Source organism: Nerophis lumbriciformis, linkage group LG08 (genome assembly GCF_033978685.3).
Source record: "Nerophis lumbriciformis linkage group LG08, RoL_Nlum_v2.1, whole genome shotgun sequence".
NCBI classification, from domain to species: Eukaryota; Metazoa; Chordata; class Actinopteri; order Syngnathiformes; family Syngnathidae; genus Nerophis; species Nerophis lumbriciformis.
In genome coordinates this window covers 46700600-46722153 of record NC_084555.2, presented here as the reverse complement: position 1 = coordinate 46722153, position 21554 = coordinate 46700600, and the positions used below count along the sequence as shown (strand labels likewise).

Below are 21554 nucleotides of genomic sequence, written 5' to 3'. Positions count from 1 at the left end.
TGCATCCACAAATAGAGTGCTAGCAGACACAGTGGTTGACTGGACTGCTTCATAAAGTGCCTTGGATGCATAGCACTGATAACCATCAAAGCAAGTAAAACAACCCAAGAACAATCAGACAATTGTTGACAGTGATAACATTTCATTCATTGGGTTAACTATATTCAGAGAAACCGGGCATATAAGTAGATGCTAACAGCTCCATTCAAAACGAATGCAGCGGCTAGGCTACGTAAAGCTACACAAATGCAACTCACCAATTCCGCAGATAAATCACACTCAAAGACTCCCGCGGACGACCCACGGCTCCGATAGTCTGCTCCTACAGTTCGACATCATTACATTTCAGTTTAGAAAGCTGATTTAATAATTAAAGCGTAAAACCGAGTCACATACCTGCAGCAACCTCACACAGTGTGTCGCTCTCGCTCTCATCGGTAGCAGCCGACTTCCGGGTTTTATGCTCGTCTGACAGCCGCGTTAAGTCACGTGACCGCGTGACGTAATGACGCACGCAAGAACAGCTTAGACGACGAAAATAAATGGAAAGGATATTTAAATGGGGTTTTGTCACCCGGGTTACATCATTCCAGATTGTTAAAGATGAATAGTATTCTGTTTGTTTCCTTTCACTTGATCAAACCTTCTCTAACATTCCAAAATAATACAGGTACAGAACAGGCCAAAAGTTTGGGCACACCTTCTCCTCATTTAATGTGTTTTCTTTATTTTCATGACTATTTACATTGTAGATTGTCACTGAAGGCATCAAAACTATGAATGAACACACGTGGCATTCTCTCCATGAGCTTCAAGCACACCTGTGAAGTGAAAACCATTTCAGGTGACTACCTCTTGAAGCTCATCGAGAGAATGCCAAGAGTGTGCGAAAAAGTACTCAGAGCAAAGGGTGGCTATTTTGAAGAAACTAGAATATAAAACATGTTTTCAGTTATTTCACCTTTTTTTTGTTAAGTACATAACTCCACATGTGTTCATTCATTGTTTTGATGTGACAATCTACAATGTAAATAGTCATGAAAATAAAGAAAACACATTGAATGAGAAGGTGTGTCCAAACTTTTGGCCTGTACTGTATGTATGATTCGATATCAGCCAATACTCCGGACTTGAATATCAGTATTGTTTTCGGCCTGAAATGTAATAAAACTAAACTCTTGAGTAAGCATTAATGAGTTTAAAGCAAACAGCAGTGCAAGTGTAAGTGTAGCAAAATTTTATAGCGCATGCAGAGCTAGATGAAGCTGCTGGATGCTGACCATACTTGAAGGGCAGCTACTGCCATGTTGTGGACGTATTAACGACGTATCTACGTGAACGCGGGCTAACCTCTCGGCGCAAACTCTCCCCGCAGGCCTGGGACCTGACCAAGCGCACCTTTGCCTACACCAACCACACCGTTCTCCCTGAGGCTCTGGAGCGCTGGCCTGTGGAGCTGATGGAGAGCCTCCTGCCCAGACACCTGCAGATCATCTACCAGATCAACCAGATGCACCTGGACGTCAGTATTCCAATTTCTAATTACGGAACAGGATTTATGTCCCTTTTTATTTACAACCACGTCCCCAAAAAACCTTTGTGCAGGGGGCGGGAAATGGGTCAAGTCCACAAAGCGTAACATTTCGGTTAAAGGTGTACTGATGATGTGGTGTAATCGCTGTTTTCGCCACCGCAGAGGATCTCGACGCTCTTCCCCAACGACGTGGGCAAGCTGAGGAAGATGTCCCTGATCGAAGAGGAAGGAGGCAAGAGGGTGAACATGGCGCACCTGTGCATCGTGGGCTCGCACGCCGTCAACGGAGTCGCTCAGATCCACTCCAACATCATCAAGACTCAAGTGTAAGACGCAAACATGAAGCCTAGATGGATGACAACGCATCACAGATAGGGATGTCCGATAATATCGGCCGATAAATGCTTTAAAATGTAATACTGTTTCAAAAAGTAAAATGTATGACTTTTTAAAACGCCGCTGTGTACACGGACGTAGGGAGAAGTACAGAGCGCCAATAAGCCTTAAAGGCACTGCCTTTGCGTGCCGGCCCAGTCACATAATATCTACGGCTTTTCACACACACAAGTGAATGCAAAGCATATTTGGTCAACAACCATACAGGTCACACTGAGGGTGGCCGTATAAACAACTTTAACACTGTTGCAAATATGCGCCACACTGTGAACCCACACCAAACAAGAATGACAAACACATTTCGGGAGAACATCCGCACCGTAACACAACATAAACACAACAGAACAAATACCCAGAACCCCTTGCAGCACTAACTCTTCCGGGACGCTACAATATACACCCCCCGCTACCCCCCAGCCCCCCTCCACCACCTCAACCCCGCCCACTTCAACCTCCTCATGCTCTCTCAGGGAGAGCATGTCCCAAATTCCAAGCTGCTGTTTTGAGGCATGTTTAAAAAAATAATGCACTTTGTGACTTCAATAATAAATATGGCAGTGCCATGTTGGCATTTTTTTTCCATAACTTGAGTTGATTTATTTTGGAAAACCTTGTTACATTGTTTAATGCATCCAGCCGGGCATCACAACAAAATTAGGCATAATAATGTGTTAATTCCACGACTGTATATATCGGTATCGGTAATTAAGAATTGAACAATATCCGATATCGGCAAAAAAGCCATTATCGGACATCTCTAATCACAGCATATCATAGCAATCGTCAGATACCAACTATGCCCTCTGGTGGCTGTAAGCAGAACGGCGACGACGTCAAATCCCTTTTTAATAGGATTTTTATCTGCTGCGTGTCATTTGTTTATCTAATTTAATATTTTAATTTAATTTCAATTCATTCGATTGGGTCAAACAAAAATTGTATTAATTCATTGATTTAATTTGAGTTTTTTACTCAATTAAAAGTAATTACTTCAGAGGGACAAGGGGTAGAAAATGGAGGGAATTTGAAATCTTAAATTATTGTAATAAAAAAATTATAGCGTTTAACATGGAATTAAATAAATATTCTTTAAATAATTACTTAAAAATGTAATTCATTTTATGTAAAAGTACATGTAATTACTTAATGATTTGATTGATTGATTGATTGAAACTTTTATTAGTAGATTGCACAGTACAGTACATATTCCGTACAATTGACCACTAAATGGTAACACCCCAATAAGTTTTTCAACGTGTTTAAGTCGGGGTTCAATTTAATTATGTAATGATATATTTAATTAGTTAACTTGTGACACAAAAGCGCAAAAGGGACAAATTAAATAATTACAAATCTTAAAATAATTACCATAATGTTTTTAATTAAATAATTAAATAAATTAACCTATAAATCAATAATGAAATCCACAAATGAATCATGAAATAATCCACTAAATCATGTAATAACTAAATAAAAAATTAAATGACTAATGTAATTTTACACAAACTAAATTAGTGACGCATTTGATTCCAATAGATTTAATTTGAGTTTTTTACTCAATTAAAACTATTTAGTTATTTAAGAGGGACAAGCGGTAGAAAATGGATGGAATGTGAAATCTTAAATTATTGAAATTTAAAAAATGATAGCGTTTAACATGGAATTAAATACATATTCTTTAAATAATGACTTAAAAATGTAATTCATTTTATGTAAAAGTACATGTAATTAATGATTTGATTATGTAATGATATATTTAATTAGTTAACTTGTGACGCGCAAAAGGGACAAATTAAATAATTTAAAATCTTAAAATAATTACCTTAATGTTTTGAATTAATTAAATAAATGAGTCATTAAATCAATAATGAAATCCACAAGTAAATCATGAAATAATCCACTAAATCATGTCATTAAATAAAAAATTCAATGACTAATGTAATTTTACACAAACTAAATTAGTGACGCATTTGATTCCAATTGATTTAATTTGAGTTTTTTTACTCAATTAAAACTAGTTATTTAAGAGGGACAAGCAGTAGAAAATGGAGGGAATTTGAAATCTTAAGTTATTGTAATAAAAAAATTATAGCGTTTAACATGGAATTAAATAAATATTCTTTAAGTAATGACTTAAAAATGTAATTAATTTTATGTAAAAGTACATGTAATTACTTAATGATTTAATTATGTAATGATATATTTAATTAGTTAACTTGTGACACACAAAAGCGCAAAAAGGACAAATTAAATCATTTAAAATTTGAGATGTCCGATAATGGCTTTTTTGCCGATATTCCGATATTGTCCAACTCTTAATTACCGATTCCGATATCAACCGATACCGATATATACAGTCGTGGAATTAACACATTATTATGCCTCATTTTGTTGTGATGCCCCGCTGGATGCATTAAACAATGTAACAAGGTTTTCCAAAATAAATCAACTCAAGTTATGGAAAAAAATGCCAACATGGCACTGCCATATTTATTATTGAAGTCACAAAGTGCTTTTTTTTTTTTTTTAACATACCTCAAAACAGCAGCTTAGAATTTGGGTTCTATATTGTATCGTCCTGGAAGAGTTAGTGCTGCAAGGGGTTCTGGGTATTTGTTCTGTTGTGTTTATGTTGTGCGGATGTTCTCCCGAAATGTGTTTGTCATTCTTGTTTGGTGTGGGTTCACAGTGTGGCGCATATTTGTAACAGTGTTAAACTTGTTTATACGGCCACCCTCAGTGTGACCTGTATGGCTATTGACCAAGTATGCGTTGCATTCACTTGTGTGTGTGTGTGAAAAGCCGTAGATATTATGTGACTGAGCAGGCACGCAAAGGCAGTGCCTTTAAGGTTTATTGGCGCTCTGTACTTCTCCCTACGTCCGTGTACACAGCAGCGTTTTAAAAAGTCATACATTTTACTTTTTGAAACCGATACTGATAATTTCCGATATTACATTTTAAAGCATTTATCGGCCGATAATGTCGGCAGTCTGATATTATCGGACATCCCTATTTAAAATTTTTAAATAATTACCTTAATGTTTTTAATTAATTAATTAAATAAATGAATCATTAAATCAATAATGAAATCCACAAGTAAATCATGAAATAATCCACTAAATCATGTAATAATTAAATTAGATTTATTTAATTATTACATGATTTAGTGGATTATTTCATGATTTACTTATGAAATAATCCATAAGTAAATGGATTATATTACTTATGAAATAATCCACTAAATCATGTAATTATTAAATTAGATTTATTTAATTATTACATGATTTAGTGGATTATTTCATGATTTACTTATGAAATAATCCACTAAATCATGTAATAATTAAATTAGATTTATTTAATTATTACATGATTTAGTGGATTATTTCATGATTTACTTGTGGATTTCATTATTGATTTAATGATTCATTTATGACTACTGGTAATGTAATTTTACACAAACTAAATTAGTGACACATTTGATTCCAATTATAATTGACACATTTAGATGTATTTAATTAATTGTGTCCTATTTGACCCTCCATAGTTTAAATAAAAGCAATAAAACATTTGAAATGTTCAACTTGTAGTATTTACACAACCAAGGTCCGTTGCTCAAAAGCCGTTTAGTTCAGCAAGAGAGGAAAGTTGCGGTTTAAATGCGAGACCGCCGCATTTAAACATCTCCTGTTGGCAACGCTGCCAACTTCCTGTCCGTATTCACCACTTCCTGTCTGGCTTCTTGGTTGCTCGGCAGAATCTGCGCCATGAATCGGCTAATTTAAAAAAAATAATTTGACAAAAACAAGACGTCTAATAAAATTATTAAGATTTCATAGCGAAAAGTGTATTTGTGGAGTGTAGTACTCTGTATTAAATATCAAATATCAACCCCATCAGGTTCCGTGACTTCAGCGATTTGGAGCCTAAGAAGTTCCAGAACAAGACCAACGGCATCACTCCCAGACGCTGGCTGCTGCTCTGCAACCCTGGCCTGGCCGAGCTGCTGGCTGAGGTGTCACCATCACCATCACCATCACCATCACCATCACGCTGGAGGCTGCAGGACGTGACGTCACATCTCCACTTCCTGTCTGCAGGTGATCGGCGAGGACTACGTCAAGGACCTGGGACAACTGCGGGCCTTGAGCGACGTCGTGGACGACGCCGCCTTCATCCGAGACGTCGCCAAAGTCAAACAGGTGGAGCGACGTTATTGCCGTGTTTAATGGCTGACTTGTAAACTGACCAATGACTGCTGCTGTGATTGACATGCGGACTGACCAATTACTGGTGTGATTGACACACAGACTTGTAATCGACTTGTAAACTGACCAATGACTGCTGCTGTGATTGACATGCAGACTGACCAATGAATGGTGTGATTGACACTTAGACTTGTAATCAACTTGTAGACTGACCAATGACTGCTGCTGTGATTGACATGCAGACTGACCAATTACTGGTGTGATTGACACTTAGACTTGTAATCAACTTGTAGACTGACCAATGACTGCTGCTGTGATTGACATGCAGACTGACCAATTACTGGTGGGATTGACACATACACTTGTAATCAACTTGTAGACTGACCAATGACTGCTGCTGTGATTGACATGCAGACTGACCAATGACTGGTGTGATTGACACTTAGACTTGTAATCGACTTGTAGATTGACCAATGACTGGTGTGATTGACACTCAGACTTGTAATCAACTTGTAGACTGACCAATGACTGCTGCTGTGATTGACATGCAGACTGACCAATTACTGGTGGGATTGACACTTAGACTTGTAATCAACTTGTAGACTGACCAATGACTGCTGCTGTGATTGACATGCAGACTGACCAATTACTGGTGGGATTGACACATACACTTGTAATCAACTTGTAGACTGACCAATGACTGCTGCTGTGATTGACATGCAGACTGACCAATTACTGGTGGGATTGACACACACACTTGTAATCAACTTGTAGACTGACCAATGACTGCTGCTGTGATTGACATGTAGACTGACCAATTACTGGTGGGATTGACACACAGACTTGTAATCAACGTGTAGACTGACCAATGACTGCTGCTGTGATTGACATGCAGACTGACCAATTACTGGTGTGATTGACACATACACTTGTAATGGACTTGTAGATTGACCAATTACTGGTGTGATTGACACTTAGACTTGGAATCGACTTGTAGACTGACCAATGACTGCTGCTGTGATTGACATGCGGACTGACCAATTACTGGTGTGATTGACACATACACTTGTAATCAACTTGTAGACTGACCAATGACTGCTGCTGTGATTGACATGCAGACTGACCAATGACTGGTGTGATTGACACTTAGACTTGTAATCGACTTGTAGATTGACCAATGACTGGTGTGATTGACACTTAGACTTGGAATCGACTTGTAGACTGACCAATGACTGCTGCTGTGATTGACATGCAGACTGACCAATTACTGGTGGGATTGACACTTAGACTTGTAATCAACTTGTAGACTGACCAATGACTGCTGCTGTGATTGACATGCAGACTGACCAATTACTGGTGGGATTGACACACACACTTGTAATCAACTTGTAGACTGACCAATGACTGCTGCTGTGATTGACATGTAGACTGACCAATTACTGGTGGGATTGACACACAGACTTGTAATCAACGTGTAGACTGACCAATGACTGCTGCTGTGATTGACATGCAGACTGACCAATTACTGGTGTGATTGACACATACACTTGTAATGGACTTGTAGATTGACCAATTACTGGTGTGATTGACACTTAGACTTGGAATCGACTTGTAGACTGACCAATGACTGCTGCTGTGATTGACATGCGGACTGACCAATTACTGGTGTGATTGACACATACACTTGTAATCAACTTGTAGACTGACCAATGACTGCTGCTGTGATTGACATGCAGACTGACCAATGACTGGTGTGATTGACACTTAGACTTGTAATCGACTTGTAGATTGACCAATGACTGGTGTGATTGACACTTAGACTTGGAATCGACTTGTAGACTGACCAATGACTGCTGCTGTGATTGACATGCAGACTGACCAATTACTGGTGGGATTGACACATACACTTGTAATCAACTTGTAGACTGACCAATGACTGCTGCTGTGATTGACATGCAGACTGACCAATTACTGGTGGGATTGACACACACACTTGTAATCAACTTGTAGACTGACCAATGACTGCTGCTGTGATTGACATGCAGACTGACCAATTACTGGTGGGATTGACACACACACTTGTAATCAACTTGTAGACTGACCAATGACTGCTGCTGTGATTGACATGCAGACTGACCAATGACTGGTGTGATTGACACTTAAGACTTGTAATCGACTTGTAGATTGACCAATGACTGTTGTGATTGACACTTAGACTTGTAATCAACTTGTAGACTGACCAATGACTGCTGCTGTGATTGACATGCAGACTGACCAATTACTGGTGGGATTGACACTTAGACTTGTAATCAACTTGTAGACTGACCAATGACTGCTGCTGTGATTGACATGCAGACTGACCAATTACTGGTGGGATTGACACTTAGACTTGTAATCAACTTGTAGACTGACCAATGACTGCTGCTGTGATTGACATGCAGACTGACCAATGAATGGTGTTTGAGACACAGACTTGTAGTTGACTTGTAGACTGACCAATGACTGCTGCTGTGATTGACATGCGGACTGACTAATGACTGGTGTTCTGTGTAATGATTGACAAATAGACTGAACAATGACTGGTGCTCTGTGTAATGATTGACAGATTGACCAGTGACTGGTGCTGTGTGAAATGATTGACTAATAGACTGACCAATGACCGTTGACTAATAGACTGACCAATGACCGGTGCTCTATATAATATAGATATAGACTGACCAAGGACTGGTGTTCTGTGCAATGATTGACAGAGACTGAACAATGACTGGTGCTCTGTGTAATGATTGACAGACTGACCAGTGACGGGTGCTGTGTGTAATTATAGACGGATATACTGACCAATGACTGGTGGTCTGTGTAATGATTGACAGATAGACTGACCAGTGACGTGTGCTCTGTGTAATGATTGACAAATAGACTGACCAGTGATTGGTGCTCTGTGCAATGATTGACGAATAGATTGACCAATGACTGATTCTCTGTTCAATGATTGACTAATAGACTGACCAATGACTGGTGCACTGTATAATAGACATATATACTGACCAAGGACTGGCGTTCTGTGTAACGATTGACAAATAGACTGAACAATGACTGGTGCTCTGTGTAATGATTGACAAATAGACTGACCAATGACTGGTGTTCTGTGTAATGATTGAAACGTAGACTGTTGAATGATTGGTGCGGTGTGTAATTGACATGTAGACTAACCTATGACCAGTGTGGGATTGACGTGTAAACTTGTGGATTGGTGCTCTGTGTAATGATTGACAAATAGACTGACCAGTGGCTTGTGCTCTGTGCAATGATTGACGAATAGATTGACCAATGACTGATGCTCTGTTCAATGATTGACTAATAGACTGACCAATGACTGGTGCGCTGTATAATAGGCATATAGACTGACCAAGGACTGGTGTTCTGTGTAACGATTGACAAATAGACTGAACAATGACTGGTGCTCTATGCAATGATTGACAGACTGACCAGTGACTGGTGCTGTGTGTGATGATTGACTAATAGACTGACCAATGACTGGTGCTCTATGTAATAGACATATATACTGACCAAGGACTAGTGTTCTGTGCAAAGATTGACAAAGAGACTGAACAATGACTGATGCTCTGTGCAATGATTGACTAATAGGCTGCTGTATATAATAAACATATAGACTGACCAGTGGCTGGTGATGTGTGTAATGATTGACTAATAGACTGACCGATGACTGGTGCGCTATATAATAGACGTATAGACTGACCAAGGACTTGTGTTCTGTGTATTGATTGACAAATAGACTGAACAATGACTTGTGCTCTGTGTAAAGATTGACAAAAAGACTGACCTGGTGCTGTGTGTAATGATTGACATATAGACTGACTTGTGCTTTGTGTAATGACTGACATATCGACTGACCAATGACCGGTGCGGTGTGGGATTGACATATAGACTGACCAATGACTTGTGCTTTGTGTAATGACTGACATATCGACTGACCAATGCCTGGTGCGGTGTGGGATTGACATATAGACTGACCAATGACTTGTGCTTTGTGTAATGACTGACATATCGACTGACCAATGCCTGGTGCGGTGTGGGATTGACATATAGACTGACCAATGACTTGTGCTGTGTGTAATGACTGACATATCGACTGACCAATGACCGGTGCGGTGTGGGATTGACATATAGACTGACCAATGACTTGTGCTTTGTGTAATGACTGACATATCGACTGACCAATGCCTGGTGCGGTGTGGGATTGACATATAGACTGACCAATGACTTGTGCTTTGTGTAATGACTGACATATCGACTGACCAATGCCTGGTGCGGTGTGGGATTGACATATAGACTGACCAATGACTTGTGCTGTGTGTAATGACTGACATATCGACTGACCAATGCCTGGTGCGGTGTGGGATTGACATATAGACTTGTAGACCGGTGCTGTGCGTAATGACTGACATACAGACTTACCAATGACTGGTGCGGTGTGGGATTGACTTGTAGACTCTTATGTATTGGACTGCGTCAGACAGAGAACATCCACAAGATGACCAGTGGGCTACATTGTGGTCGTTTTAGTGCAATCATAATGAATATGTTTATTATTGTTTTTCTAATATTTAGTTGACCCTTTTTGTTCGAAACATTGCTCAGTCATTTACGATGCAAAGCCCAACACGTAGAAAACTGCATTATTTGTTTGTAAAGCATAGTTTTACGACCCAGGTAGTCTTTACTCTGCAAGCTCAGACACAATCCAGCAATTCTTGGCAGTCCTTGGACACTTTATTGAACGCCATAATAATTCATTCGCCTATTGCGACATCTGCGGCCTGCTGCTACAAGCCCGACAAGCTGAAATAATAATAGAAACAATGTTTGCGTGTCATCTCAGGACAACAAGGCCAAGTTCGGCCAGTACCTGGAGAGAGAGTACAAGGTGAAGATCAACCCGGCGTCCATGTTCGACGTCCACGTGAAGAGGATCCACGAGTACAAGCGGCAGCTGCTCAACTGCCTGCACATCGTCACCATGTACAACCGTGAGCACCTTTTATTATTGTTGCCGTTAGCAACGCCGTTATGTAACCCAAACGCAAGAACTTACAAATATGGGGGAATGTTCGTTTAAATGTCAGCACACGACACACATGAACCTTTGCCGGAGGTATTTGTACTGCAAACACCAGCAAAAAAAGACCGCAATAACAACAAATGCAGGTCCAGCATACTGGTCACAACATTAGGCACACCAACACACTAATATATGCAAGATTACATCATGCAAATAGATCATAAGAATATAAATGTATATAGAACAAGCACATTCTGAAATTGTACAAATCATAATGTTGTTGGGTTTTTTTTACACTTACATTTGTGATTGGCAACACTAAATGGTCCCTAGTGTGTGAATGTTGTTTGTCTATCTGTGTTGGCCCTGTGATGAGGTGGCGACTTGTCCAGGGTGAACCCCGCCTTCCGCCCGATTGTAGCTGAGATAGGCTCCAGCACCCCCCGCGACCCCGAAGGGAATAAGCGGTAGAAAATGGATGGATGGATGGATGTTCATGTCAATAAAAAAAACGAAGAATGTGTTCATAATGAAAAGTAGGGGTGTAATACAACGTGTTAATTTCCAATACACCGATACTACAGCCTTGACTACTGGCTGATACCTGTATAGATCTAACAAGATATCAGCACGAATAATACTGATGTGTACTATTTAGTCTTATGAGTATGATTTGCAAGTGTGTACCATATTTTTCGGACTATAAGTCGCAGTTTTTTTCATAGTTTGGCTGGGTGCGACTTACACTCAGGAGCGACTTATGTGTGAAATGATTAACACATTAGCGTAAAATATCAAATATTATTATTTAGCTCATTCACGTAAGAGACTAGACGTATAAGATTTCATGGGATTTAGCGATTAGGAGTGACAGATTGTTTGGTAAACGTATAGCATGTTCTATATGTTATAGTTATTTGAATGACTCTTACCATAATATGTTACGTTAACATACCAGTTGGTTATTTATGCCTCATATAACGTACACTTATTCAGCCTGTTGTTCACTATTCTTTATTTATTTTAAATTGCCTTTCAAATGTCTAGTCTTGGTTTTGGCTTTTATCAAATACATTTCCCCAAAAAATGGGACTTATACTCCAGTGCGACATATATATGTTTTTTCCCTTCTTTATTATGCATTTTCGGTAGGTGCGACTTATACTCCGAAAAATACGGTGTGTATATATATATATATATATATATATATATATATATATATATATATATATATATATATATATATATATATATATATATATATATATATATATATATATATATATAAGGGGGGGCAGCACGATGGAAGAGGGGTTAGTGCGTCTGCCTCACAATACGAAGGTGCTGAGTAGTCCTGGGTTCAATCCCAGGCTCGGGATCTTTCTGTGTGGAGTTTGCATGTTCTCCCCCTGACTGCTTGGGTTCCCTCCGGGTACTCCGGCTTCCTCCCACTTCCAAAGACATGCACCTGGGGATAGGTTGATTGGCAACACTAAATGGTCCCTAGTGTATGAATGTGAGTGTGAATGTTGTCTGTCTATCTGTGTTGGCCCTGCGATGAGGTGGCGACTTGTCCAGGGTGTACCCCGCCTTCCGCCCGATTGTAGCTGAGATAGGCTCCAGCGCCCCCCGCGACCCCGAAGGGAATAAGCGGTAGAAAATGGATGGATGGATATATTAGGGATGTCCGATAATATCAGCCTGCCGATAAATGCGTTAAAATATAATATCGGAAATTATCAGTATCGTTTTTTTTATTATTGGTATGTTTTTTTTGTTGTTGTTTTTTTATTAAATCAACATAAAAAACACAAGATACACTTTCAAGATTCCCGCTTCCGCCATCCTAGTCACTGCCGCTGTGTCCTTGGGCAAGACACTTTACCCACCTGCTCCCAGTGCCACCCACACTGGTTTAAATGTAACTTAGATATTGGGTTTCACTATGTAAAGTGCTTTGAGTCACTAGAGAAAAGCGCTATATAAATATAATTCACTTTACTTCACTTACAATTAGTGCACCAACCCAAAAAAGCTCCCTCCCCCATTTACACTCATTCACACAAAAGGGTTGTTTCTTTCTGTTATTAATATTCTGGTTCCGACATTATATATCAATATACAGGTAAAAGCCAGTAAATTAGAATATTTTGAAAAACTTGATTTATTTCAGTAATTGCATTCAAAAAGTGTAACTTGTACATTATATTTATTCATTGCACACAGACTGATGCATTCAAATGTTTATTTCAATTAATTTTGATGATTTGAAGTGGCAACAAATGAAAATCCAAAATTCCGTGTGTCACAAAATTTGAATATTACTTAAGGCTAATACAAAAAAGGGATTTTTAGAAATGTTGGCCAACTGAAAAGTATGAAAATGAAAAATATGAGCATGTACAATACTCAATACTTGGTTGGAGCTCCTTTTGCCTCAATTACTGCGTTAATGCGGCGTGGCATGGAGTCGATGAGTTTCTGGCACTGCTCAGGTGTTATGAGAGCCCAGGTTGCTCTGATAGTGGCCTTCAACTCTTCTGCGTTTTTGGGTCTGGCATTCTGCATCTTCCTTTTCACAATACCCCACAGATTTTCTATGGGGCTAAGGTCAGGGGAGTTGGCGGGCCAATTTAGAACAGAAATACCATGGTCCGTAAACCAGGCACGGGTAGATTTTGCGCTGTGTGCAGGCGCCAAGTCCTGTTGGAACTTGAAATCTCCATCTCCATAGAGCAGGTCAGCAGCAGGAAGCATGAAGTGCTCTAAAACTTGCTGGTAGACGGCTGCGTTGACCCTGGATCTCAGGAAACAGAGTGGACCGACACCAGCAGATGACATGGCACCCCAAACCATCACCCAACCATGCAAATTTTGCATTTCCTTTGGAAATCGAGGTCCCAGAGTCTGGAGGAAGACAGGAGAGGCACAGGATCCACGTTGCCTGAAGTCTAGTGTAAAGTTTCCACCATCAGTGATGGTTTGGGGTGCCATGTCATCTGCTGGTGTCGGTCCACTCTGTTTCCTGAGATCCAGGGTCAACGCAGCCGTCTACCAGCAAGTTTTAGAGCACTTCATGCTTCCTGCTGCTGACCTGCTCTATGTAGATGGAGATTTCAAGTTCCAACAGGACTTGGCGCCTGCACACAGCGCAAAATCTACCCGTGCCTGGTTTACGGACCATGGTATTTCTGTTCTAAATTGGCCCGCCAACTCCCCTGACCTTAGCCCCATAGAAAATCTGTGGGGTATTGTGAAAAGGAAGATGCAGAATGCCAGACCCAAAAACGCAGAAGAGTTGAAGGCCACTATCAGAGCAACCTGGGCTCTCATAACACCTGAGCAGTGCCAGAAACTCATCGACTCCATGCCACGCCGCATTAACGCAGTAATTGAGGCAAAAGGAGCTCCAACCAAGTATTGAGTATTGTACATGCTCATATTTTTCATTTTCATACTTTTCAGTTGGCCAACATTTCTAAAAATCCCTTTTTTGTATTAGCCTTAAGTAATATTCTAATTTTGTGACACACGGAATTTTGGATTTTCATTTGTTGCCACTTCAAATCATCAAAATTAAATGAAATAAACATTTGAATGCATCAGTCTGTGTGCAATGAATAAATATAATGTACAAGTTACACCTTTTGAATGCAATTACTGATATAAATCAAGTTTTTCAAAATATTCTAATTTACTGGCTTTTACCTGTATATCAATACAGTCTGCAAGGGATACAGTCCGTAAGCACACATGATTGTGCGTGCTGCTGGTCCACTAATAGTACTAACCTTTAACACTTAATTTTACTCATTTTCATTCATTACTAGTTTCTATGTAACTGTTTTTATATTGTTTTACTTTCTTTTTTTATTCAAGAAAATGTTTTTAATTTATTTATCTTATTTTATTATTATTTTTAAAAAGTACCTTATCTTCACCATACCTGGTTGTCCAAATTAGGCATAATAATGTGTTAATTCCACGACTGTATATATCTATTGATATCAGTATCGGTTGATATCGGTAATTAAAGAGTTGGGGAATATCGGATATCTGCAAAAAGCCATTATCGGACATCCCTCATATATATATATATATATATATATATATATATATATAGTCGAGGTTTCTGTGGTTTATCCGTATTCAGTGCTCAATACCGGGGTAGAGCGGAATATACGTTTCATCCCTACAAGCCTGTTTCGCAGGGAAGAGCAGGGAAACCTGCGAAACAGGCTTGTAGGGATGAAAAAGCCTCTGTGTTTTTTCCTGACCTAACGTGTATGTGTATATATATATATATACACACACACACTTTTTTTTCCAGTCTGTTCGAGATGTGTTGTCATAGTCAGTAAGCCTTTTGTTGAGGCCTACAAAGTGTTTATGCTGTACGTATCGTATGGGTGTCCCGATATCTATTTTTTTCCACTTCTGATACAATACCGATATTGGAGCCTTGAGTTTTGGCCAATGCCGATATTAATCCGATAGGACGACTGCACTGATCATAGCAGATACTTGTATTATTTTATGGTGAGGAATGTTAGGAGAGGTTTGAACAAGTGAAATAAGTCAAACAGAGAACAATGGTAGGTATGAAAAACGCAAACCTATTTATTAGTAATCGTCGGGAATGGAGTTGTGCTGTCTTTAAGTTGAAATGGACTTATAATCTGTATATAGCGGTCACAATAATTCATGAAGTTAAGCTCATGACGCAGTAAATCGAATGGTGCGGACACGTTTGTTACTGGATACTTTCTAATACGCTTCTGCCTTGGAGACTTTGTATGTTTAAGTAATATGCAAATATAGTAATTTAATACTTGTTTGTATTCATAAATGCGCTGTTTATACATAATAATAATTGAACAGTATTTACAGTCTCTTAGCTGTTGTGTAGCTGCTAGCTCCTAGTATCATATAGCCTACCATGTTTACCTTTTTGTAAATGGCTTCACTAAAATACAAGAAAAGACCAACTTTGTGTGCTTACTGGAAAACATACTTGTTTTTTTTTGCTGGTATCGGACCGATATCCGATGTCAATATCTGCTCAGGACATCCCTAAAGTACTGTACGTATTACACACCAGCTGTTTTCTTGTAACGTGCATCTTAGTTGAAGTTCATTACCAAATTTGGAGGTGCTGAAATCGCCATGTAAAATCACTAATGCTAATCAGTAGCATGTATATGGCATATCCAATGTGAATTAGCATCGAGCTAGCGCATTTGTTTCTTTTACATTGGAATGTCTCGTGCAGGGTTGCAAAGGGGTGGAAAGTTTCCGGTAAATTTCCGGAAACTTTCTGGAAATTTACCACGGGAAGTTAAGCTCAGGAAGTTTGGAAATTTTGACAATTTTTTGGATTATTCAAAGTTGGACACTGTCCATCTTATTCTGTGGAATAAAATGAGAAGCTTGTAAAACACTAATGCAATGCCACACAGAGATATAAATAGTAACTGAGAGCCAACTTCATCCTAGGCTGCAACAGAGAATGTAGTCAAGAGTCTAAAAGGAACTTAGCTCTTTAATAAATGGAGATTTAGAAGAGGCTCAATGGAAAGAAGCATTTCAATTCAAGGTGGAACAAAACAATGTCAGTCTCCTACTGTATTTTTAATATATCATGATGATGAAAAGATATGATTTGGAGAAAATTGTTGTTTCTCTGTTTAGTTATTTTGTTGTACGTTATGTGGGGATGTAATGATATCAACATCTCTTGGTACGATATCATCACGGTACGATATCATTGTGGTGTATGATATGGCCCTCCTCCCCCAAAAAAAGACTTATAAATGCCATAGTGTGTAAAATGAAGTGGCATTAATGTTTAGGATAAACAAACTTACTGTAATTGAACACAAACATAATGTTAAAATGTTTTAGTCCAGACCTGAGCAAATTAAGGCCCGGGGGCCACATGCGGCCTGTTAAGCTTTTCAATCTGGCCCGCCAGACATTCCCAAATAATTTTTTTAGATCTTTAAGATGGAAAGTGTAGCTGCTATTATGATGTGCAGTGATGTTTTCTAATAACCGTGAATACAAAGTCTTTCAATGGTTGGAATCTGCGCTTATGGCTGATATACCAGTTATTATGGTAATCTAATTAGTTACTGTGGTAATCTAATCAGTTACTATGGTCATCTAATTAGTTACTATGGTCATCTAATTAGTTACTATGGTAATGTACGTCACAGCAGCTCAGACAAGGCACCAAGCAGTGTGGGCGGGAAGCGTTTCCACAGACGCGGAAGGAGATTTGGGGGGCGTGGTTAAGATATATATATATAAGAAATACTTGACTTTCAGTTAATTCTAGCTATATATATATATATATATATATATATATATATATATATATATATATATATATATATATAAATAAAATAAATACTTGAATTTCAGTGTTCATTTATTTACACATATACACACACATAACACTCCTCTAACTACTCATTGTTGAGTTAAGGGTTGAATTGTCCATCCTTGTTTTATTCTCTGTCACTATATCAGCACACACACATTATACAAATATACATTACAAAATCAATAAGAAAACAGGAGCTCTAATTTGGGAGTCTGAATTAGGATCAGAAGTTCCTATATAAACATTGCGCACTCACGTCGCCTTTTTGTATTGATTACTGCAGCTGTGCACTGGATTCATTCACAAATACAAACTACAACTCACAAACACTTTAGAGTTAGGCTCCACCATCAGAATGTGTACTTAAACTTATAAAGATCACATGGATATTATTCAGTGAGTTGATTCACCAAAACGAACCTGTTATACAGGAGGAAAAAGCACACAGGACGTTTCAATTGTTCACAGACTGGTCGCGCTCATCAGAATGACAAGACACTTCCGGTCTGCAGGTGATAGCATTCAATTGGGAAGAAACGCCCTACTGCCCCCTACTGACCAATGTGAATACTGATAAATGTGGAATGACAGCTCCAAAAACGAATTCAAACCACAAAATAAACTAAATAAATCAACACAAAAATGTGACACATTATGGGTGGGTCACATGTGCGTGTACAACAGGCTGTCAACACGTCACTCAGGTCTGCCTGAATTTCAGGAGATTTTCGGGAGAAAATTTGTCCCGGGAGGTTTTCGGGAGAGACGCTGAATTTCGGGAGTGTCCCGGAAAATCCGGGAGGGTTGGCAAGTATGCTGTTTACAGAGTTTTCAAGTAAATACTCTTAAAAGAGCAGAACAGACTGTTTGGATCGGAGTTCTTCCGTTTCAGATGCAGGCCGATACAACCCGATATTTTTTTGCTGATATTAGACGCATACTCGATAGGGACAGCCCTAATTCGAAGTCTGTATGAGGTGAAGATAATAGTTTTGATTGACACTGTCAGAGGAAAGCGCTGTAGAAATAAATGCTGACAGTCATTTTCAAGTGTCTGAATGTTCTAACAAGTTCCGTCTTGTCCTTTTTTAGGCATCAAAAAGAACCCGTCGGCGCCTTTCGTGCCTCGCACTGTGATCATCGGGGGAAAGGTTGGCAGAAGATCAAAAGAATTGTATAGTGGAGTGGTTGATTCTGTCTCCCTCTACAGGCGGCCCCTGGCTACCACATGGCCAAGATGATCATCAAGCTGATCACGTCCGTGGCGGCGGTGATCAACAATGACCCCGTGGTTGGAAGCAAGCTGAAGGTCATCTTCTTGGAGAACTACAGAGTCTCCTTGGCGGAAAAAGGTCAGTTTTTTTAATTTGAGCATATTATTTTACGAAAATATTAGTGTTCAGTTATACTTTTAACAGTGTTTCTTATTGTAGATGTTGGAATTTTTCAAATTCATCAGTTAATTATGGAGCCCCTAAAGGCACATGGGGGGAAAACATTTTTTTATAATTTTTAAATTTTTAAATTTTTTTTTAGACATGACACAAGATACATGTCTAAAAAAAAAATTCCCCCACATCCCTTTAGGGCAGGGGTGTCAAACTCAAATACAGAGTGGGCCAAAATGTAAAACTGAACAAAGCCGCGGGCCAAGGTTGAACAAATTAACCTTTTAATAGGGACCCAAACAAGTTTTGCATTAAATATTGAACAAGCAAGGCTTATATAACTTTATAGTGACATGCAAAATCCAGTTTCAAATAATAATAATAATTAAAAAATATCAATGGCATATCAAATACAATTTAAATAAAAATTGAATGCCTCTTTTCTATTTGCAGCCTTCTGAGGTAAATATCAACATTAACTTTTTCCACAGGCTAATAAATTTGAAAATAAAATAACAATGAATAAACCAACCATTCAGGACTTTAAACTGCTCAGTTTGCAACACACTGATCTAATCTGATGTGCCCAAGCCAGATACCTGCCATCTTTTCTTGGATGCTAGTTCATTAATGTCGGGACTCAGGCTTTGAGCTGAGGCAACCCTCATTATCGAACGAAGGTGTTCATCAGTCATTATACCTCGTATTCCACAGTCTTGGGAGCGTGCCTTAAAGGCACTGCTTTTAATGTCCTCTACGAGCTGACGTCATGTCCGCTTTTCATCCCTTCTAACAACATGCCCGCCCAGTCACAAGATATGAGCGGCTCCTGTACACACACACACGTAAATGCAAGGCATACTTGATCAAAAGCCATACAGGTCACACTGAGGGTGGCCGTATAAACAACTTTAACACTGTTACAAATAAGCGCCACACTGTGAATCCACACCAAACAAGAATGACAAACACATTTCGGGAGAACATCCGCACCGTAACACAACATAAACACAACAGAACAAATACCCAGAACTCTTTGCAGCACTAACTCTTCCGGGACGCTACAATATTTACACCCTTGCTACCTCCAAACATCCCCCCCACACACATGCACACACTTTGTAGAAGAGTTAGTGCTGCAAAAGGTTCTGGGTATTTGTTCTGTTACGGTGCGGATGTTCTCCCAAAATGTGTTTGTCATTCTTGTTTGGTGTGGATTCACAGTGTGGTGTATATTTGTAACAGTGTTAAAGTTCTTTTATACTGACACCCTCAGTGTGACCTGTATGGCTGAAGATCAAGTATGCGTTGCATTCACTTCTGCGTGCGTGCCAAAGCCGCACATATTATGTAACTGAGCCAGCACTTGTTGAACTGGACGAAAAGGGGACGCTACAATTCTCGGGAGGGGCCCTGAAATTTGGAAGTCTCCCGGGAGGTTCGGCAATTATGAGAATTAGCGGTGTACCGCGGCACCGCCGCTGTATATGATCAGCGGGCCAGCTCTAGTGTTAATTTGATATCACCTCACGAGCCAAGTGAAATTACACGGCGGGCCAAATTTGGCCCGTGGGCCAGAGTTTGACACCCATGCCCTAAAAGGACATGGGGGAAAAACATATTTTTATAATTTATTTATTTTGTATATATTTTTTTTAGACATGTATCTGGTGCGCACGAGAAACTTTGTATAAAGTTATAAAAAAAAAATTACGTTGCAGGGGGTGTATATTGTAGCGTCCCGGAACAGTTAGTGCTGCAAGGGGTTCTGGGTATTTGTTCTGTTGTGTTTATGTTGTGTTACAGTGCGGATGTTCTCCCGAAATGTGTTTGTCATTCTTGTTTGGTGTGGGTTCACAGTGTGGCGCATATTTGTAACAGTGTTAAAGTTGTTTATACGGCCGCCCTCAGTGTGACCAGTATGGCTGTTGACCAAGTATGATTTGCATTCACTTGTGTGTGTGAAAAGCCGTAGATATTATGTGACTGGGCCGGCACGCAAAGGCAGTGCCTTTAAGGTTTATTGGCGCTCTGTACTTCTCCCTACGTCCGTGTACTTCCGTACAGCGGCGTTTTAAAAAGTCATACATTTTACTTTTTGAAACCGATAATTTCCGATATTACATTTTAAAGCATTTATCGGCCGATAATATCGGCAGTCCGATATTATCGGTCATCCCTAGTTAATATTGTTGTTTTGTTTATTTTATTTTTTAAGTGACTACTTAGTTTATATTTTGATTTAATTTTTTATTTCGAGAGCTTTTAATATTTTGGATCAGGGGTGTCCAAACTTTTTGTAAAATATAATCATTAATAATTAGTGTCAAAATTGCATTGTTTTCACGTCGCATGACATCTTTTTGCTCTTTTTTTCTTACATTTTTATGTGTTTTTTCCCGGCAATATAGTGTGGGCCTTTTCCTGTAGGAAAATAATAAGGGTAACGATAATAACAATAGTCTGCGATGAGGTGGCGACTTGTCCAGGGTGTACCCCACCTTCCGCCCGAATGCAGCTGAGATAGGCTCCAGCAGCCACCCCAAAAGGGACAAGCGGT

At 39.3% G+C, this 21554-nt stretch overlaps 1 protein-coding gene across 1 annotated transcript in view; it reads left to right on the top strand.

The window, feature by feature from the left end:
- The window catches only part of pygl (phosphorylase, glycogen, liver), a 53145-nt gene that overhangs the window by 26852 nt on the left and 4739 nt on the right, over window positions 1-21554 (top strand). The window contains exons 10-16 of the mRNA XM_061969071.1: window positions 1376-1522; window positions 1697-1860; window positions 5831-5945; window positions 6031-6132; window positions 11039-11186; window positions 18699-18757; window positions 18817-18958. Of these exons, the coding sequence (XP_061825055.1) occupies window positions 1376-1522; window positions 1697-1860; window positions 5831-5945; window positions 6031-6132; window positions 11039-11186; window positions 18699-18757; window positions 18817-18958 (877 nt within the window). The remainder of the gene's footprint in view (window positions 1-1375; window positions 1523-1696; window positions 1861-5830; window positions 5946-6030; window positions 6133-11038; window positions 11187-18698; window positions 18758-18816; window positions 18959-21554) is intronic.